The sequence below is a fragment of the Tenrec ecaudatus genome, chromosome 1 (assembly GCF_050624435.1).
Source record: "Tenrec ecaudatus isolate mTenEca1 chromosome 1, mTenEca1.hap1, whole genome shotgun sequence".
Classification (NCBI taxonomy): Eukaryota; Metazoa; Chordata; class Mammalia; order Afrosoricida; family Tenrecidae; genus Tenrec; species Tenrec ecaudatus.
Window position 1 is genome coordinate 12,275,511 of NC_134530.1, and position 19,554 is coordinate 12,295,064.

A 19,554-nucleotide genomic window follows, 5' to 3' on the forward strand; every position below is an offset into this window, starting at 1 on the left:
CCACCCTGTGTCCATCAGAACGAAACACCTGGTCCTGTGCCATCCTCGCATGGTTCTATGGCTCCGCCCATTGCTGCAGCCACGGGTCAATCCACCAGCTGAACGTGGGTCTTTTTCTTTTGATGGCCCCTGATCTACCTTCCCAGGGCTGGTCTCTCCTGATCACATGTCCAAGTACATCGCATGCCCTTTTGCCATCCTTGCTTCCAAGATGCATTCTGCCTATTGGTCTTCAACAACCGATACGTTTGTTCTTCTGGAAGTCCGTGGGACTCGCGACGGTTTTCGCCAACACCATCACTGGAGATCAATGACTTTGGTATAGATTGCCACTCCATGTACAGAAAACCCAAATCCTCACCACTGGACCAAGAGAAACATCTTTTTTTTTAATCATTTTATTGGAGGCTCATCCAACTCTTATCACAATCCATACATCCATCCATTGTGTCAAGCACATTTGTACATTCGTTGCCCTCATCATTCTCAAAACATTTGCCTTCCACTTAAGCCCCTGGCATCAGCTCCTCGTGTAGAAACATCATTTTTTTAAAATACAAGGAAAGATTGCTGTCTGGTATCTCATTGAATCTACAGTTGATACCATAGAGGCAGCAGCCAGGAAATCAAGCACCGATTACATTGGGCAGATCTGCTGCCAAAGACCTCTCTAGAGCATTTAAAGCAAAGACATCCCCTTGGGGGATCAGGGAAGCCTGACCCAAGCCACGGTCTTTTCCGTGACCTCGTGTGCTTGCCAAACTGGACCGTGCAGAAGGAAGACCAGTGGCTAGGCTTTTGAACTCTGGCGTTGTCTGAGCATCGTGAAGATCCCACGGGCTTCCAGCAGGGTGGACAGGCCTGAGTCGGGAGAAGTCGGGTCCGAATGGACATGGCATGGCATGGCATGATTTCATCTCAGGTACTTTGAGCCCGTGGTCAGGAGGGCTCAATGCCTGGAGAAGGACCCCAGGCTGGGTAAAGTGGCAGGCGGCCAATAGGAGGAAGCCGCTCCATGAGATGGATTGATGTCATGGCTGCCGCATGGGCTCAGGCATCACCACGATGGCGAAGGTGGCACAGGGCACGGCAGGGAGTCACTCTGTTGTCCATGGGGGACCCTGTGAGCCATAGGGAAGGCGCCCACCACCGCAATCACCTCTGTGGAAACAGACAGCCACAGATTTCTTCCATGGGGCAGCTAGTGGGCTCGAACCGCCAACCATTTGGTTAACTACCAAGTGGCTTAACCCCTGTGGCACCTTCAGAGGCACAAGGAGATCAAGTCAGCTGTAACCCAGCTAGGAAGCAGGAATGCTGAGAGTCAAACGGAGACAGAGTCTGTGTTCCTAAGAGCTAGGCAGTGCTGGCCACCGCCGTTGTTGTCCCTGTCGCTCTGACCGTCTCTTGTCATCCGTAGGCAGGGGGTCAGGTAGAGCGACTGTTCCACAGCATCCTTCTGAACCCCCAAGGTAGGTGGGGTCTTCTTCATGGGGCGCATGGGTCCCTGGGGCCATGTTAAAGAGGGTGGGCAGTCCAGCCTCCTCCGAGTCTCGGTACACCCTGACCTCCCCAGCCCCAGAGGCAGCTTGTCACACAAGGTTGTGCCTGCTCAGGTCACACGCAGACAGAGTTGGTGTCAAGGAAGGACATTTTGAACAAGGTGCCCGACACGCAAGCAGAAGTGTTCGTCAGCGTCCAAGGTGCCCAGGAGGGAGCTGGTCTTGGGATATTTGGGAGGTAGAAGGGCAGGCATGGGGTGGCTATTCTAGAGCTCACCCAGGTGCAGGGGCAGCAAGGGCTGGAGGCGGGCCTGTGGGATGACCTGGGGGACCATGATGGATAGGCCATTCCTAAGGTGACCACACCTGCCCGCCATACAGGCGACATCCTTGGTGAGACCATCCTGGGCAGCCTGATGCCCTCAGAGATGCAGAAGTTGCTGAGTGTCCCGACGGGCTGCCCCGAGCAGACGCTGAGCTCCCTGGCACCTCTGATCATCCTGACCGACTACCTGGACACCACAGGCCAGTGGGGCAACGTCGGGGTGGAGCTCAGGGACAAGGTGATGCAGAACGTGGTCAGCGGTGAGAGCACACATATTTGGTGGGTTGGAGGTTTGAAGTCCCCTCTTGGGAAGGGACCTAGGGCTCACTCAGGTCTCGGGGTGGGTGGGAGGGTATATTCAGGGTTTGGAGAGGCCCTTAGGAGACCCCAAAACAATGGCCTCCAACTCTTACTCCTTCCCCAGATTATGTAGCTCGACGTCAATCCTAAGTGACCCCTAAACAGTGATATGGCCTCAGGGTACACCCCAGCAGTTTCTCCTAGGTTACTGTTTAACCCTACATCTCTTCCAGACTGCGCCAGGATACCAACTCCCACTTACCCCCAACAGTGACCCCAGGTTACTCCTGCTCCATGGCCCCTCTCCCAGACCACCATCAGACAACAGACTCCCTGGTTCTCCCCAAGGAACATCTGCTCCATACACCGTCCCAGTCACACACACACCCGGGGTGACACCTAGATTGCATGACCCCCAAGTACTCCCGGGAACACCCAAGCAGAGCTCCTTCCAATAATCCCCGCTACACGTAGACACCGACACTCCACGTTTCACCCAAACCCTCAGGTCACGACCGGATGTAGACCCTTCTGATGAGCCCCAGTTCATGAGGACCTCTCTTCCCAGTGTCACCCAGACACCCACCCCCCCATCCAGTTTCTCCCAAACGCTAGCTTCCCAAGTGACATGGAGACCCAGTGATCCCCAGGGTTACCCCCAGACGGGAACCTCCTCCAGAAGCCTCCGAGAATCCTCCAGCAATCCTCCTCAGACGGTGCTCCAGCAGACCGCCTGCCCTCCAGAGCAGAGCACAGCAAGCAGGGCCACGCGCAGACACCGCGGTGCTGCTGTTCCACACGCTACGATGTGGATCTAAGCCAGTGGACACACAGATACCCCAAGTTTATATCAAATAAAACAGCCCTCACATGGTGGTGGCCCCTAGGGGACACCCTCTCTCAAGTTACACCTGGACAACACCTTCCAGGAGGACTCAGGGCAGCAGCTCCCCCGGTTACAGCCAGAGAGCGGCCCACCCCAGCACCCCTCGGCGTGGTGGTTTGCCAGGGCACCGCCAGACAACAACCCCTGGAGAAATGCACTCCTCCCCCAAGACACAGCTGCACACTGCCTCCCCCCTGACCACACCAAGCATGGCCCCTCATGTATACCGCGGCCCGGAAGCCTTGATATACCCGGAACCAATCCCTGCCCTCCCTCCCTCCCCCATGTTCTATCTCAATGTGACGCAACCCCAACTCTCACCTACATGCTGCCTTTCAGGCTGTCCCAGAGAGCTGGACACACACACCCTCCATCACAAGTCACACCTGAACAACAATGCTCCCTGCAAGTCCTCCTCCGCCTCTTTCCTAGGTTATACCCGGATGCTGACTCACAGGAGCGCAGATGGTACCTACCACATCCACAAGGGGAACCCAGGAAGTACCTGGTGAGCCTCCCGCCATGACGGCTGCCACCACCTCCCCAGACGCCAAGGGGCCAGTCTGGGACTTGATGTCCCCAGGAGCAAGCATGCTGCAGGGCCCGGGGGACAGGCAACCAGACAATCAGCCCACAGATCAGCGTGGCCCCTTGGTGTACACTACCCCCATAGGTGATAGATGGTGTGGACGCTCCGGTCCTGGGACACCCCCACCCAGTCACGGCCCTTCCTCTCTCCAGGCTCACTAGCTACGTGTTCCGGATCTCCGCCATGACTTACCGCACCATGACAATCAGGGTGCTCGACCTGAGCTCTCTCTGTGCCATTGCCCACTGGATCGTCACCCAGCGCCAGGCGGAGGACGGGCACTTCCTGGAAAAGGGCCCTGTGATCATGCGTTCCATGCAGGTGCCTGCTGTCCTCCTGCCGGGGCCAGTCCTGAGAAAGCCTTTGACTAAAGTCCACTAATAGAGGAATCCCAGAACCCAGACTGCGCAAGAAGGCACTGGCGCTCAGTGAGCGAGATCAGATGCCCGACTCCATTGCATTGTGGGGTGGGGGCGACATCTCGCCTTCACGCCCACCTCAAGCAGTCACCAGTCCTGGCTCACTCCCTCTGGGCCTGAGTCCTCCCAGCCAGCACACCCATCTCACCAAGCCCCGCTCCAGACCAGCCTGCAGAGCTCCAGTGGCTTCTGTGGCTCCTGTGGCCTACCACATCCCCCACATGCTACCTCCTCAGTCTCGGCCTCACTGCTTCCTGCCTCACGCTTGACTGTTTAGTGGATGCAGGGAGCCCTACCTCACCTTGGAGTCTCTGCTTTCGCTGCCCTCTCAGCCTGGAATGCCCTTGCCCCATCTCTACACACACACACACACACACACACACACACACACACTCCTGGTCAAAGTGTGTTTTCTCGAAATTTAGCTCAAATCTACCTCTTCCAGGAAGTCTCCTTTGAACATCAGCTTTGTGCTTGCCTCTATAATGACATCTATCACGTTATTCGTTTATCCATCTGTCCATCCGTCCATCCATCCATCCGTCCATCCCTCTATCTATCCATCCCTCTATCCACCCACCCATCCATCCATCCATGCGTCCATCCATCCCTCTATACATCCACCCATCCATCTATTCATCCATCCATCCATTCATTCGACAGTTAATCACCAGGTACTCTATACCAGGCCTTGTGCTAGGCAGAGGGGAGAGAGCAGTAAGCAAGGCAATGACAGCACTTGCCTGTGGAGCGCACATGCTGCTGGGGAGGAGAGGAAGCTCCCCCCAAATAAGCACAGCCAGCAATTGTTTAAATCACAATTGCGCTAATTTTCGTGAAAGAGAAATACAGAAGACCAGTGAAGAGAATCCAGCAGGAGGCCATGCCTGGCTTGGGAGGTGACAGGAGATGTGTCCATAAAGAAACGACAATACAACACGGGTGTTCCGTGGAGGCAGTGAAAGTGAAAGCGGTGGCATAGTAGCAGTGTCCTGGGGGGGGGCGGGGAGAGAGAGATCACGGTAATGAGGAGGTCCTTCTGAGAGCTTTTGTGGGGAGATGATATTTGTACAGAGACCCAGGGATGCGAAGGAGGAAGTCGTGTGGGCATCAAGAAAGAGTGTTCTAAGTGGGTGGGAGGGAAGAATGTGCAAAGGTCCTGAGGTCAGACCCAGCCTGGCATGTCTGAGGAACAGAGAGGAGGCCTGTGTGGCCGGAGTGGAGGGCGGGAATGGGAGAGAAGAGGGGAAGTGCTGGCAGGAAAGGAACAGGAGCATGCTGGGTGGGGCCTCGTGGACCCAGGCTTGTCTGGCATGAAATGGGAGGGCTGTAGCCGAGGACGAACATGAGCTGACTGACGTGTGCACAGTGGCTTCCTCGGCCACTGAGGCAGGCAGTGCCTGAAGGGAAAAGATTGAAGCTGGGAGGATAAAGAAACGCGTGAGACCGAAGTCAGTCATTAACCAGTAATAGGGAGCCTCCCTCTCACTGGTCCTAATCAGCTGAGTTGTCTAGATGATGCACTGAGAATGGTAGAGAACTCAGCATTGCATCCTCTGGGCTGCTGACTTTGATCAGTCAGATGGGACACACAGACAAACTCCAAGACAGCCCCCTCGGGGCATTCCATCCCATCTTCATCATCACCCAGCTCTCAACTGGGCACCTGGGGACTGTTCAAGGTCAGAAAGCAGAGGTGGGGGAGGGGCCCCGTGATGCTTAGGGGGACATGGGTGTGACTCTGTATCCACAGGGTGGCTACCAAGGCTCCGAGGCAGACATATCCCTCACGGCACTTGTACTGATCGCCCTGGATACGGGGAAGGAGATGTGCGTGCACCAAGTACCGGTAGGATCCCAGAGGGCCCCTGGGAGAGGGAGCCGCCCACCTCCCTCCCTCCCTCCAAATGATCCCTCTCCTCTAGCTTCAGGATCTTTCCTCTGATCTCATCTCTCTGGCCTCTTCCTTCTGAACCCCTAGGATTTGGTTGCTAGCATCGAGAAAGCCCGTGGCTTCCTGGAGAAACAGCTGCCAAACATTCAGACCACCTTTGCCATGGCCATAGTCTCCTACGCCCTGGCCCTCGCCAACAGCCCCCGAGCCAATGACCGCCTGGACACCTTTGCCAGCCACAGTGGGTGTGGGGCACTTGCTCACTGACTAGAGCAGCCCAGTCACCGTGGGTGGGAGTGGTGCTGGGCAGCCAGTGGAAGCTCAAACCAAGCAACGTGTCCTTCGTCCCTCGGTGTTAACTGAGCATCTACCCGTGGTCCATCACACATTGGGCTGCAAACCACAAGGTCAGCAGGTCAAACCTTACCCCCACCCCCAGGCTCCTCTGCGGGAGGAAAATGCGGCTTCCCACTCCCGTAAAGATTCTGTCTCAAAAACCCATAGGAGCAGCTCTACCCTGTTGGGGAAGGGGCTCGAGGGCAGGCAGTGGGAAGGCAGGGTCGAGATGAGTGGCTGGAGGGCAGCAGCTGCTCGGTGGCTGGACTCTTACTGTCCATGTGGACAAGCAGCGGGACCACCAGTTCCAATCCATGCACCTCAAACACAGCTACAGCCTTCTGTCTGTCTGTGAAGGTGTGCACGCTGCTTCGATTCTCAGCAGGCTTTGGTGGAGTTTCCAGACTAAGATAGGATAGAGGGGCCTAGTGTTCTCCTTCGGGGGGAAAAACTCAGCTACGGAAAACTCTACAGATGACAAGAGTTCACTTCTTGTTTGCATGGGGTCACCGAGAACCAGGGACCAACTCGAGGGCCTCTGACGACAGCACTGTATGCCAACCCTTGAGCCCCAAGAGGCACAAGGCTGAACGAGACAGAGCTCCTGCCCTCCAGGGCCCCTAGCACCTGGAGGAGGGAGGCAGAGAGCAAACAGATCCATTCATAACGAAGATACTGTATCGCTCTGCAAATAATGTGGGTATATTATGATATGCTGCGTTTTTCTCTGGTTGTTACAACTCCTTCCAGAGTTCATCTCCCCTGTAAGGTATGTGAGTGAGCACATGCACAGGTGGCAAATACACATACATGCGGCAAACTCACATACATGTGGCAAATACACATGTGCTTAGAGGACGGCAATCAAACAAGGCACGTGGTGGAAGGGGCGGGGAGGGGGGCAGGCATGAGGAGCGGGAGGTCTAGGAAGGCCTGGTGAAAAGGTGGCCTTTCAACTGGGATGAAGGACGGAATGTTCATTCCGCTGAAACTCCACACTCACTGCCAGAGTCAACAATCCCCACTCCCAGCAAGCCTAGGAGAGAACTGCCTCTCTGAGACTGAAAATCGTATAGGAGAAGACGGCCTATCTGTCTCCCAGAACCCACCTCTGTAGAGGGCCAAGGGCATCCCGAGCACAGAGAACAGCGCGTACCAGCCCCCGGAAGGGAGGACGTGATTGGCATGGTCAAGGACGGATAGAGGTAATAGAAGGTGGAGGCTCTTTTTCAGTCCTCAAAGGGCCTGCTCTGGTCTTCCCTCTGTGCCAAGTGAAGAGGTAAGGACCACTCACGCTGGTGTGCCTAGAGGGTCTGGGGGGAGCCCTTTGGAACCTCACTTTCCTCATCTCTCCGGAGTTCAAGTCCCCGTTGTCTGGGGATGTTCTGAAAAGGCTGTGCCCATAACTCTCCTCAGCACAAGATGTCACATAAAGTTTAAAAAACAAAATGAAAAAAAAATTATTATTATTATTAAAAGATTTATTGGGAGCTCTGAGAGCTCTTATTACAATCCATACATCAATCACATCGAGCATATTTGTACACAGGTCGCTATTTTCTAAATATTTGCTTTCTATGAAGTCCTTAGTATCAGCTCTTCTTTTTTTCCCTCCTGCACCCCCCGTGACCCCCCAAAAGCGAATTTTTTAAAACCCTCACTGCCATCGAGTCAAGTCCAACTCATGTGGCTGTGAGAGGCGGCGGAGTCAGAGCCGACGCAGAACAACCTGTGACAACAGAACAAAGCACTGCCCGGCCCTGCCCCAGCCTCGGGATTGTTACGTTTGATCCCATTGTCACAGCATCGGCGACTATCCATCCATCAAGGCTCTTCCTCTTTGTCACCAACACCCCCCAACCCGACTTTACCACGCATTCTGTCCTTTTCCAGAGATCGGACTCTCCTGACACATCCAAAGTACCTGAGACCAAGTCTCACCGTGCTTGCTTCCCAGGAGCAAACTGGCTGTACTCCATCCAACACAGCTGTGCCTGCCCTTTGGGCAGCCGCATTCAGATACACCTTCTCTTTCAGATACACCTTCTTTCAGATACACCTTCTTTCAGATACACATTCTTCAATGTTCCTTTTTCACATGCGTCTGAGGCGATGGAAAAGACCGGGGCTGGGGGTTAGGCATACCTTAGTCCTCGAAGGAACATCCTTGCGCTTCAACCTAGCGACTCATCCCTAGAAACAAAAGCCACTGCCCCCCAGTGGATCCTGACTCTAGTGGCCCTGTGGGCTTCAGGCCTCACCGTTCTCCCTCAGAGCTGCTGGTGGTTTTGAACTGCTGACCTTGCAGGTAGCAGCCCGACACGTAACCACCACACCATCAGGGCCCCTCAGCAAATCATCACAGCCCTATAAACCTCCTCACTGCCATCGAGCCAATGTCCAACTCAACTCCTAGTGACCCTATAGGACGGATGGAGTGGAGCCGGCCATGTGTGTTTCTGAGACTAAATGTTTACGGACGAGAACGCCGCCTCTTTCTCCTGCAGTGTGACTGGTGGGTTTGAACTACCGGCCTTGGGGTTTGCAAGTCCGCGTGTAGCCCACTGCACCACCAGGGCTGTGCTGCATAAAGTAGCAGGTGAGAACGGGGGGGCCCAGAACAGACAGATCACCTCTTTGTGATGGGCCTGGCTTTTCCAGACAGAACTCATTGGCCAGTGAAGAAGGACTGGCAATCCCTGTACACCATCGAGGCCACGGCCTACGCGCTGCTGCAGAAGCTGGAGCTGGGGCGGATCAACGAGACGCAGGCCATCGCCAACTGGCTACTGGAGAAGAGGGAGCTGGGAGGAGGCTTCAAGTCCACCCAGGTGACCAGGACCTCAGGAGGTTGGGAGAGGGCGAGGCACCTTGTCGGAAGAGGCCAGAGCCGCAGTGCTGAGCAGACTACCCACCCGGGTTGCCCTCTCCATGGTGCTGACACGACAGCCCTGGGGCAGGTGGGGATGCTGTCTATGGTGCTGACCCCCACCCCCACCCCTCTCCCGACACCCAGACCACGGTGGTGGCGCTGGAGGCCCTGACCCGTTTCCGCGCAGCTGTCTCCTTGGAGGCTGTCCAGGATCTCCGGGTCCAGATCAGCGTTCCCAAGAGAGCCAGGAACGTTGAATGGCTCATCGACCAGAATAACGCCTACCAGCAGCGATCGGCAAAGGTAACACACACACACACACACGACCCAGGGAACGCCACATGGTGTCACTGAGGCCTAGGCCAAGCTTCGTGTTTCTCTCTTCCACGGGCGTCCCTGAGTTGCTCTCATGACTCTCGGGCATTTGGTTATATACATCCAGTGCGGTTGTCCTGGTGACGGGCGGTGACCAGTTGCGCTGCTAGCTGCAAGGCTCCGCAGTTCGTCACCACCAACTGTTTCCAGGAGAAAGACCTGGCTTCCTACTCCCATTAAAAGTGGCAGCCCCCAAAACCCACAAGCCGGCTCTACCCTGTCCTGCAGGGTCGCCGTGAGCTGGAAAGGACTCAGGGCAGGTAGTTTGCTGCTTGCTGTCATCAGGGCAATGTTTCCTGAGGGCCTGCCGCGGGTCCAGCACGCCTCGGCACTGAGGAGGTGTTGTGAGCAATCCAGGGCCCCTGGCCTCCCAGAGCGTGCGGTCTCAAAGAAACAAAGACCTTTTTGTGGGGAAGTAAAACGGGCCAGGCGTGCACCAAAGACAATAGTCCCTGGATGGTCCAATCTAGTGGTTCTCGACCTTCCTCACGCTGCGACCTTTTAATGCAGTGCCTCATGTGGTGGTGACCCCCAACCATAAATTTATTTTTCCCCATAAAATTATTTTAGTTGCTACTTCATCAGTGTCATTGTGCTACTGTTGTGAATCGTCGTGTATAGGCAGGATGTATTTTCATTGTTACAAATGGAACATCATGAAAGCATCGTGATGAGTCATCAAAACAATATGTCACTCTATAGTGTGAAATATTTCCCTCAAATGACAAGTCAATGAAATGCTGTCTTGAAGCATGGTGTAGCATGGGTAACAGTCTTCACGCCGGGTACTCATATGTGGAGACGGATAGAGGGGCGGTGTCTCGGTTCCTAAGACCATCGGAAATATATGTTTTCCCATGGTCTTAAGGGACCCCTGTGAAAGAGTAGTTCGACCCCAAAGGGGTCACGACCCACAGGTTGAGACCCACTGGTCCAGTCATTTCACCCACTCAACTGCTCACTAAAGGCACCTCCAATGAAAGGCCTGGCAATCAGCCTCCAAAAACTCGGCCACTAGAAACCCAATGGAGCAGTTCTACTCTGCGGCACGCGGGCGCCGTAGCCGGGGTCGACTCGACGGCGCTGGGATTGTTCTGTCTGGTTCAATAGGGCACTAAGCCAGGGTCGGGTTCAGGAGAGTGGCCTTTAAGCTTCGATTCTTTGACACGAGTTTGGCGGGCACTTTAGTGGGACTGTGTTCCAGTCACGGCTCTAAGACCACCCTGGGCAAGACTTTTAAAAAAAGAATCCATGCCCTCCTCCCATACGGATTTGCAGTCTTGGAAATCCTATAGGGCTGTTGTGTCCCGCTCTGTAGGGTCTCTATGAGTCCGAATGGCCTGGTGGCAGTGGATAGACTATTACATATGGTGGATAGAATGTTACATATCCGTGCAGGAGATGGGCAATAAAGAGAATATCTAGTGTGTGGAATATCTAGTGTGTGGCATGGTGGTGAGTTCTATGAGGTGGGAAAAATAAGTAAGAAGCAGGGCGGGTGGCAAGGGGTTGGTCTCACCTGAGAAGGTACCATTGCAGCAAAGACTTTCAGGATGTGGGGGGAGTGGCCTTGCATACAGTGTGTCTAGGCAGCAGAAACAGCAGTGCAAAGGCCCTGCGGCAGGGACTTCCTGACGAGGCTGGAGGGCAAGGAGTCGGGGAGAGTGGGCAGAGGTGAGGGCAGGGAGGTGATGGTACAGAACAAGCAGGGCTGTGTGGGCCTCATGGGGATGAAGAGACCAAGGAAAAAAAGACTTGTCCCAGGTCACATATGTGTTCCGTGGAGGTGCCTGGATCATCAGGAAGTTATCAACATGGAGGAGGCAGGAGTGGGGAAAAGCATTCTTTCAGAGGGGACAGCACCCTGTAGAAGCCCTGAGGCAGACACAGAGATGGCTGGAAGGGAGGATGTATGGACGTGGCGGGGGGGGTAGTGGTGTGGCCGGAGGCTGGGCAGCTGGCAGGGCTCAGAGCGGGAGCCGTGGCTGGGGGGGTGCATGACAAAGGCACAGGACTTTATGCTAAGGGAAGTGGGGCTGGAGCGGAGGGCGGTGGCATGGGGAAGCTAGCCATCTGTCATAGCTGGTGTGGGAAGCAGGAGACAAAAGAAGCGAGAATGGATGCAGAGATGCCCCTGAGGCGAGTCTGGGGGGGGTGGTGTCCGCTCAGGAGGAATTTGGGAGATACTGCAAGTAGACTCTAGTGATCTTATGAGGACAGGGAGTCCCCGGAACCCGTGTTGTGCTTGGCTACCCACAGAAAGGTCTGATGGCTCTAGTCTACCCAAGGGAACGCAGGAGAAAGAGCTGGGTATCCACATCTGAAAATTCAACCATTGGAACTCAGAGTGTAGTTCTACTCCGACCCAGGGAACTTCGCCAGGAATGGAGGTTGGCTTGACAGCACAGGTTACTGGTTAGATACGGGAACACAGCCCGAGTGTGTGGCTCCGGCTAGTTGGTGACAGTTCAGGCACCAGGAAATCTCTGTTAGGAGGGAGGGGAAAAGACATCTGCACCTGCACCGGGAGGAGTGAGCAGGGCTCAGAGTCCCAAGTTAGGGACCACACCAAGGCCCCAGCACCAGAGCCCCCTCCCCTCCCTGAGCCAGGCTTTGGTTTTGCTGGGATTTGCCTCTTCTGCCACCCTCAAGGCCCTCCCTCTTCCCCCACAGTTCTCAGCGGAGGACAGCCTGGAGATCAAAGCCAGCGGCACTGGAAGTGGCACCATCTCGGTGAGTCTGGGTCCCACCCCTGAGATTCTCACCTGGCGCACAGGGCCCCTCTAGTTGGTGGGAGCTGGGGGGCAAGTCTCAGACAAGAGGGCAAGATTGCACTCAGCAATGTAGGGCACTCCTGTTTGCTGCGAACCAAGCTAAGATCCCAAAACCACACTGGGGACTTAGTTGGGGATGGAATCCACTCAATGGGTGGGAAATGGAGATTCAGAATGATCTCCACTTCTCCTAAGTGACAGAAAAGGTAAACCCCAGACACTTAAAAAAAAAATCTATCTGCCCCTCTTTGCAATCCCAGGTGGTACAAACAGCCCACTCAGTCGCTAACTGCAAATTGGTCCTTTGAGTCCACCCAGAGGAGCCTCAGAGGAAAGGCCTGGTGGTTCATGTCTGAGAAACCAGCCGCTGAGATGGCCTGGAGCACTGCTCCGCTCTGACACACGCATGAGGGTGCCGTGCGTTGGGGGCAACGCAAGACCCTAAAGAGCCAGATCCTTTGCCTCCCCCTGTGGGGGAGGATTCTCCATACAGGATGCCCCTCAAGGTCTGAAAACGTTGAGGCCATCGCCCGGCTCCCACCTCAGCCCCAGCCTCACCGGCCCATGAGGACTGCCCACTGGTTAGCCAAATGCAGTGCAGCCTATTGTCTTACCATTTTATTCCCATTTCAATGTCATAGAGAGTCACAGAGGGGGTGTGGATCGCCCAAGGTCACACAACAATTGATCCACATCCCCTCTGTGAGTCTCCGTGACATCGAAATGGAAATAAAACTTAAGCGAGCTTGTTCCTCCGTCACACGAGCCACATCCCAAGGGCTCAGGGACCAGACGTGGCTCATGGCGACCAAACTCCAACTCAAAAATCCAAACTCACTGCTATGGACTCAGTCCTGACCCCTGGCGGCCCTACAGACAGGGTAGAGGCGCCCTGGTGTGTTTCCAAGGCTGTATACCTTCCTCTCTACCCTGCAGAGCAGCTGGTGGGTTCGAACTGCTGGCCATGTGGTTAGCAGCCCAACACGTAACCCACTACGCCACCAGGGCTCCTTGTGACCCTACTGGACAGCACAAATAGAGTCCATCATCCCAGTGAGTTCTGCTAGACAGACTCTGGGGAATTCTCTGGTCTCTGCACCGAGTACAGAGGAGGAGGGAGAGAGTAGCGGGGACAGGCCATGACCACCCCTCTTCCATGTCTGGGCAGATCCTGACCATATACCACAGAATCCTGGAATCCCAGGAGGACAGATGCAACCAGTACTCCCTGAATGTCACCCTCCAGAGCGCCCCAGAAGGTGAGCCTAAATCTGGTTGTCTTCCGGGACCCATAGTGACCCTACAGGGAAGCCTCAAATTGCCCCCATCAGACTCTCTGTACAGAGGGAAGCAGCCTGCCCATCTTTCTCCCCTCTGAGCGGCGGGTGAGTTTGAACTTTTCAGTTAGCGGGCAAGTGCACCGCTTGCCTCTACGTTATCCTCTTACGTTATCATCTCATTGTAGCCACTGATCGGCGCTGAGCATGCCCACACGTTATGGATGCTCACTGCTGTATCCAGAGAGCCGGGGCGGTGCAAACACGCTTGGCTGCCAAGCAAAAGGGAGAGAGCTGGAGCCCACCCATAGGTGCCTCAGAAGAAAGGCCTGGCGAACTACATTTTTAATAATCGGCCAAAAAAATCTATTATAAAGGGGGAATAAAAAGGGTTCCTGGGGGGGGGGTTGGGAATAAAGGGGAGCTGATATCAAGGAGTTCAAGAAGAAAGAAAATGTACTGAAACTGATTGTGGTTGCAATTGTACAACACTGCTTGATGCGATTGAATGATGGATTGTTATGATATGTCTAAGACAGGGGTCCTCAAACTACAGCCGGCGGGCCACATGCGGCCTGCAGAGTATATTTATAGGCTGCTGCCTATCTTGCTTAGCAGCCGATTCGTCCAGTGTGCATAGGAATTTGTTCCTAGTTTTTTTTTTTTAACTATAGCCCGGCACTCCAGCGGTCTGAGGGACAGTTAACTGGCCCCCTGTTTTAAAAGTTTGAGGACCCCTGGAAGAGCGTGTGTTCATCCAGGTGGACTAGGGAAACAAATTCATAGACAATCATATGTGTCTAAGAAAGAGCTTTATATCAAAGAGCAATTGTATGTTAAGAAAACATCCCAGCCCAGTCCAGATCAAGTCCATAAGTCTAATATTAGCCCATATGTTCCATACCAGTGTGTAAATTCCTCTTCAGACTCGCACAATGCATGCAACAACGCCGAATGCAGGAAGATCACAGGCCAGTGGGTGGGGAGTCCTGTGGGTCCAGTGGTGGTGGAAACATCTCAGTGCTGACATGGTTCTCCACATGGCTCCTCCAGCTCCAAGGCTCTGGCTGCCATCACAGCACAGCTCCCTGTGGATGGTCAGCAGGAATGTCTCCCAGGGAGTCGAAGCAGAGAGTGGGTCCCACCTCCAGTGAGCGAGCTATTTATCTCTGTAGCACCTTCAGATGAGGTCATCAAGCTGCAACCTGATTGGCAGGCGAAGCTCCACCCCTCCGCTCTTCATAGTCTCAAGTTGGCACCGGATTATGGAACTACCACAGAGCTCCCAATAAAGTGATTTTTCAAAGCTCGGCCATCGAAAACCCCGTGGAGCACATTTCTACTCCACCTGCAGGGGTCGCCGTGAGTCAGCACAGACTTGAAGACGGGAAGCTATTGGACTCTGCTGTTGTTGTTGTTGTTGTTGTTGTTGTTGTTGTCAATGACTTCATTCAATCATTCAACAGATATTTTATTTACTGAGTGCTTCTCCAGTGCTAGGCCCTGGTTGTTGGCCCCAGGAACAGGGGCACACCCAAGACAACAAGTCCCTTCTTCCCTGGGTGTTGCTGGGTGCTGCCGGGTTGGTCCTGGCTCGGAATGGCCCGTGCACAGCAGAACAAAACCCCGCCCCGTCCTGCACCATCGTCCCAAGGGTTCCCACGACTGAACCCATCGGGCCTTCCGCTGCGTCCACCCGTCTCGTGGAAGATCTTCTGTTTCCGCCGCCCCTCACTTTACCAAGCACGATGTCCTGCTTCACGGACCAGTCTCACCTGATAACGTGTCCAAAATACGTGAGACAACGTCTGGCCATCCTTGCTCCCTGAGAGCACGCTAGCCATACTTCTTCCGAGACAGACCTGTCTGTTCGTGGGGCAATCCTGGTCTTTTCCTTTGCCAGCACTATCGTTCAAGGGCATCGACTTCTCAGTCTTCCTTCGTCAGTGCCCAACCTTCCCCTGCAAGGCTTGGATCAGCGGCACCTTAGTCCTCGAAGGGACTGCCTTGTTTTTCAATGCTTTCAAGAGGCCTTGTGCAGCAGATTGACCCAATGTAATGTATCACCTGCTCTCTTGACTGCCGCCTCCGTGAGCATTGATTGTGGACCCCAGCAAGACAAAATCCTGGACAGCGTCCATCTTTTCTCTGTTTCTCATGATGCCACCTATCGGTCCAGTTGTGAGGATTTGGGTTTCTTTACATTGAGGTGTAATCCAGATTCTAGTGCGAGAGACTAACAGTAACACATCAATAGCAACAGACCGGGCCTGTGATCTTCTTCATTTATAACATTAACACATCCATAAGGTAAACAAAAAAATATACAAAGAACAACAGGTGTTGGTGAGTGGCGTACAGACTCAAACAGGAAAAGGTGACCAGACATGAGGGAGGCGCCGTTTGACCAGGGCATGAAGGAAGGAGAGAGGGAGCCACAAAGGTTTGCGAGAAGACCACTCAAGGCAAATGGTATGTGCAAAGGCCCTGAGGCAGGGACATGCTCATGGAGACCAGTGGAGCCAGGCTGGCTACAGAGGAGCACGGGGTAGTATTTGGGTCAGAGAGCTGGAGAGGTGACAGGAAAGATGGTGAAGAGACTTGTGGATGTCGGTGAGGACTTGGGCTTTTGCTCTGAGTGAGGTAGGAGCCAGGAAGGGTTCTGAGCAGAGGAAATAGATGAGTTGACCCACGTGCCCTCTGGCCACTCCAGGGGAGGAAGCAAACTGCAGGAAGAGGAGGGTGACGCTGGGAAAGTGGGAAGCAGTTGATCACACGGGTTCAGCTGGGAAGTGATGGGCTCAACCAGTCCTGAACCGTGGAGATGGCCAGAGTGGGAGTCCCCGGTCCAAGGTACCCAGGAGGAGAGCAGACTGCCATCGGAAGCTCCCTGTAGCGTAGGGACAGGCCTGGTCAGGACTTTTAGGGACCCAGAGTGACCAAAGCTTTGGTGCAAGTCTTGTTTTCCTGATAAGGATGAACAACTGGCTCTTGGGTTGAAGTCCATTTAGACGCCGTGTCAAGTGCTTTGCTTACAGGCCTGCAGTTAGTCCTGGCAACAAGGCTGTTGGGCACTCCGTCGTCCAGGTGAAGAAATCAGTATGCAGAAAGGCTCCCCCTCTGCTCACGATCACACAGTGGGGTTAGGCTCTGTCCTCAGGCAGCGGCTGTCCCAGAGGCTGTGTGTGCCCTGACCTGTGCACCGTGCTTCCTGACCTCTACGCGCCTGCTTTCTCTCTGCAGAAAAGAACCAGGAGGAGACATTCCGGCTCCGGATGGAAACCAGGTGGGAGTCGCGTGGGAGGAGGGCCCAGCGCTGCTGTCCAGACTCAGGAGCACCCCTGAAGAGAGGGCAGAAACCAGCCAACGCTGGGTGTGGAGCTCCCCAGGCCCCCAGTCTGTCCCTCATGTCTCTCCCCACCTTGGGTCCAACTCTGCCACCTACGTGTCCCTGAAGGACAGCCTTCCTCCCGGCAACACTGTCCATGACCCAGGTGCCCAGAGCTGGCCTTCTCCGGCTGCTGCCCTAGCTCCCATCTAGCCCTGCTCTGTCCCCCAAGCGTCGCCACCCAGCTCGGCCCCACATACAGAAACATGCACTGAGTGTGTGGAGTCCCTGCATGACACAGACGGTTGATGGGCTCAACTGCTAACCACAGGCCCTCCAAACAAAGGCCTGGTGATCTCTCTCAGGAAGCCCTCTGGAGCACAGCCCCACTCTGACGTCATAGGAGCTGAGAGCGGCCAGCTGGAGAGAAAGATGTCCAAGAAGCTGGGCATCTCCTGTGTCAGGCTCTGTTCTAGAAGCAGGGGCACAGTCGTAAGCTAGGCCCAAAGAACCGCCCAATCGTGCCTACAGGCAGCAAAGAGAGGGCCTGGGACGACACACACACACACACACACACACACACAGCCTCCCAGCCATCGCGTGAGTTACAATTCAGAACAACCCTATAGAACAGGGTAGAACTGCCCTGTGGGTTCCTGAGACCAAAACTCCTTTTTTTTCCCTTCTATATCAATTAGTTTAATGATATGAGTTATATTTTGGTGACAGACCATAACTCTTTCCAAGAGCAGAAAGCCCCATCTTTCTCCCGTGGAGCTACTGGTGGTTTTGAACCGCTGACCTTATGATGAGCAGCCTGACTTGTAACCCCTACCCCAACAGAGCTCCAACCCCCAAAACCAAACTCACACTTGGTGAGTTTCCGAGGCTGGAACTGTTTATGGGAGTAGAAAGCTCTTTCTCCCACAGAGCGGTCGAGGAGAGGTTAAGTGAGGGGAAGAAGGGGAAGGTGTTGGTAAAGGTGCCCAAAAAGAACAAGGTGCCATATCAGGTTTGTGGTGGCAAAAACTCCCCACTGAGAGGGGCAGAGCGGAGACAGGGACACCCAGGAGGCTGTGCCCTGCTCGGGCGAGAGACCATGCAGCTCGGAGTAGGGTGGGGGCTCTCAGAGGAAATGGGAAGAGTCACGTGGGGCTGTGAATCTCCAGGTTCCTGGGCGAACAAGCAGCCACCATGACCCTAATGGAGGTGTCCCTGCTCACTGGCTTCTACCCCAACCAGGCTGACCTCAAACAGGTAACCCAGGACCCACGTGCCCCATGCCAAGGCCCCAGGTCCCTTTGAGCAGATTTCTCACATGACCTTCGGAAAGCATTGCCCTGCTTGGGTCTCAGTCCCCCAAACAGGGGAGCTGGGAGCTGCTTCATGCTGACTGGATCCCCCAGGATTGGGGACCCGAAGGCTCTCTGCACCCCCCTAACCCCCTCGTCTGCTCAGCTGACCAGTGATATAGAGATGTACGCCTTCCAATACGAGACCAAGACCAGCTCCAGCGACAGCACGGTCGTCCTCTACCTGGAGAAGGTGAGCAAGGCGGGGTGCCTCAGCAGGGGCCTGGGATCCGCCCACGAGAACCATGCCCTCTGAGGTCAGCTCCCTGGTAGTCAAGCCCATACGGTCTGGTCAGAGCTCATGCCCCCCCTCCCCTCCCCCGTGGACACCTCACACATGGCCCCTCCTCCCCCAGCTCTCCCACGAGCAGGACACGGTGCTGGGCTTCCGGGTCCACAGGATGCTGCAGGCGGAATTCCTGCAGGCTGCCCTGGTCACTGTCTACGACTACTATGAGCCTTGTAAGCAGGGGCCTGGGGCCTGGGGTTGGAGAGGTGCCCCCCTCCCCCCACGCCCCTCTAGGGGCTGAGACTACCCAGGGCCAGGAAGCGGACAGGGGGAGAGAGAAAGTGAGGGACCAGACTGAGAAGGACAGGTTGTTGCCCCAAGGACCTGGACTTGTGGGGCAGGACCTGAGTGGGTGGGGCCTTCTGTGGCTCCAGGTGGGCTGGGCTATCTAGGAAGGAAGAGGTGGGGCAGATCTGGGATCGGAGTGGTTGGGGGCTGTGGGGGCGGGATATTAGATGGGTATAGAAGAGCAGTCTAAACAAGGCCTGGCAAGATGCGACCTGCAGACCTGCAGGGGACTGGGACAGGGACCGGATGTGAAAGATCAAGATTCTGGAAGAGTCAGGCCTGGGACGGCTCCGGGTAGGAGGGAGCCTGGACCTAGGCCTGGTGGGGTGGTTGGCTGGGGGTGGGGAGAGGGGTGGTCAGACTTCGGGGCTCCAGCCCAGCCCACCAGCTCACTCTCAGCCCTGGGCAGCCCTGAGGTGCAGCGCCTTCTACAACTTGCCCCAGGAGGACACGTCTCTGCGAAAGATCTGCCACAAGTCCATCTGCAGATGTGCCGAAGGTGAGACCCCGGGTGTCCGGGCCACCGGGCTGCGGGACCCAGTGGCCTTAGACACGTCCCGACCGCCCTGGGGGAGGGAGGCGGTGTAGAGATGGACAAAGGACAACACAGAAGACACAGGGCAACAGCGAGGGCCAAAGATGGCGAGGGGTGCAGACTCCCTGAGCCTGCGATGGGCGAAGCAGACAGGAAAGTGACCACAACGGGGTGGGAGGCTCCCTGGACCTAAGCCTGAAGGTGCAGACCAGG

The 19,554-nt window shown here is 55.2% G+C and overlaps 1 protein-coding gene across 1 annotated transcript in view; it reads left to right on the forward strand.

The window, feature by feature from the left end:
* The window catches only part of LOC142442770 (complement C3-like), a 35,688-nt gene that overhangs the window by 14,965 nt on the left and 1,169 nt on the right, over positions 1-19,554 (forward strand). The window contains exons 20-35 of the mRNA XM_075544092.1: positions 1,421-1,472; positions 1,617-1,703; positions 1,884-2,087; positions 3,446-3,521; positions 3,755-3,923; positions 5,775-5,870; positions 6,003-6,156; positions 8,913-9,082; positions 9,268-9,426; positions 12,172-12,231; positions 13,441-13,531; positions 16,793-16,835; positions 18,047-18,134; positions 18,336-18,422; positions 18,586-18,691; positions 19,216-19,305. Of these exons, the coding sequence (XP_075400207.1) occupies positions 1,421-1,472; positions 1,617-1,703; positions 1,884-2,087; positions 3,446-3,521; positions 3,755-3,923; positions 5,775-5,870; positions 6,003-6,156; positions 8,913-9,082; positions 9,268-9,426; positions 12,172-12,231; positions 13,441-13,531; positions 16,793-16,835; positions 18,047-18,134; positions 18,336-18,422; positions 18,586-18,691; positions 19,216-19,305 (1,732 nt within the window). The remainder of the gene's footprint in view (positions 1-1,420; positions 1,473-1,616; positions 1,704-1,883; positions 2,088-3,445; positions 3,522-3,754; positions 3,924-5,774; positions 5,871-6,002; positions 6,157-8,912; positions 9,083-9,267; positions 9,427-12,171; positions 12,232-13,440; positions 13,532-16,792; positions 16,836-18,046; positions 18,135-18,335; positions 18,423-18,585; positions 18,692-19,215; positions 19,306-19,554) is intronic.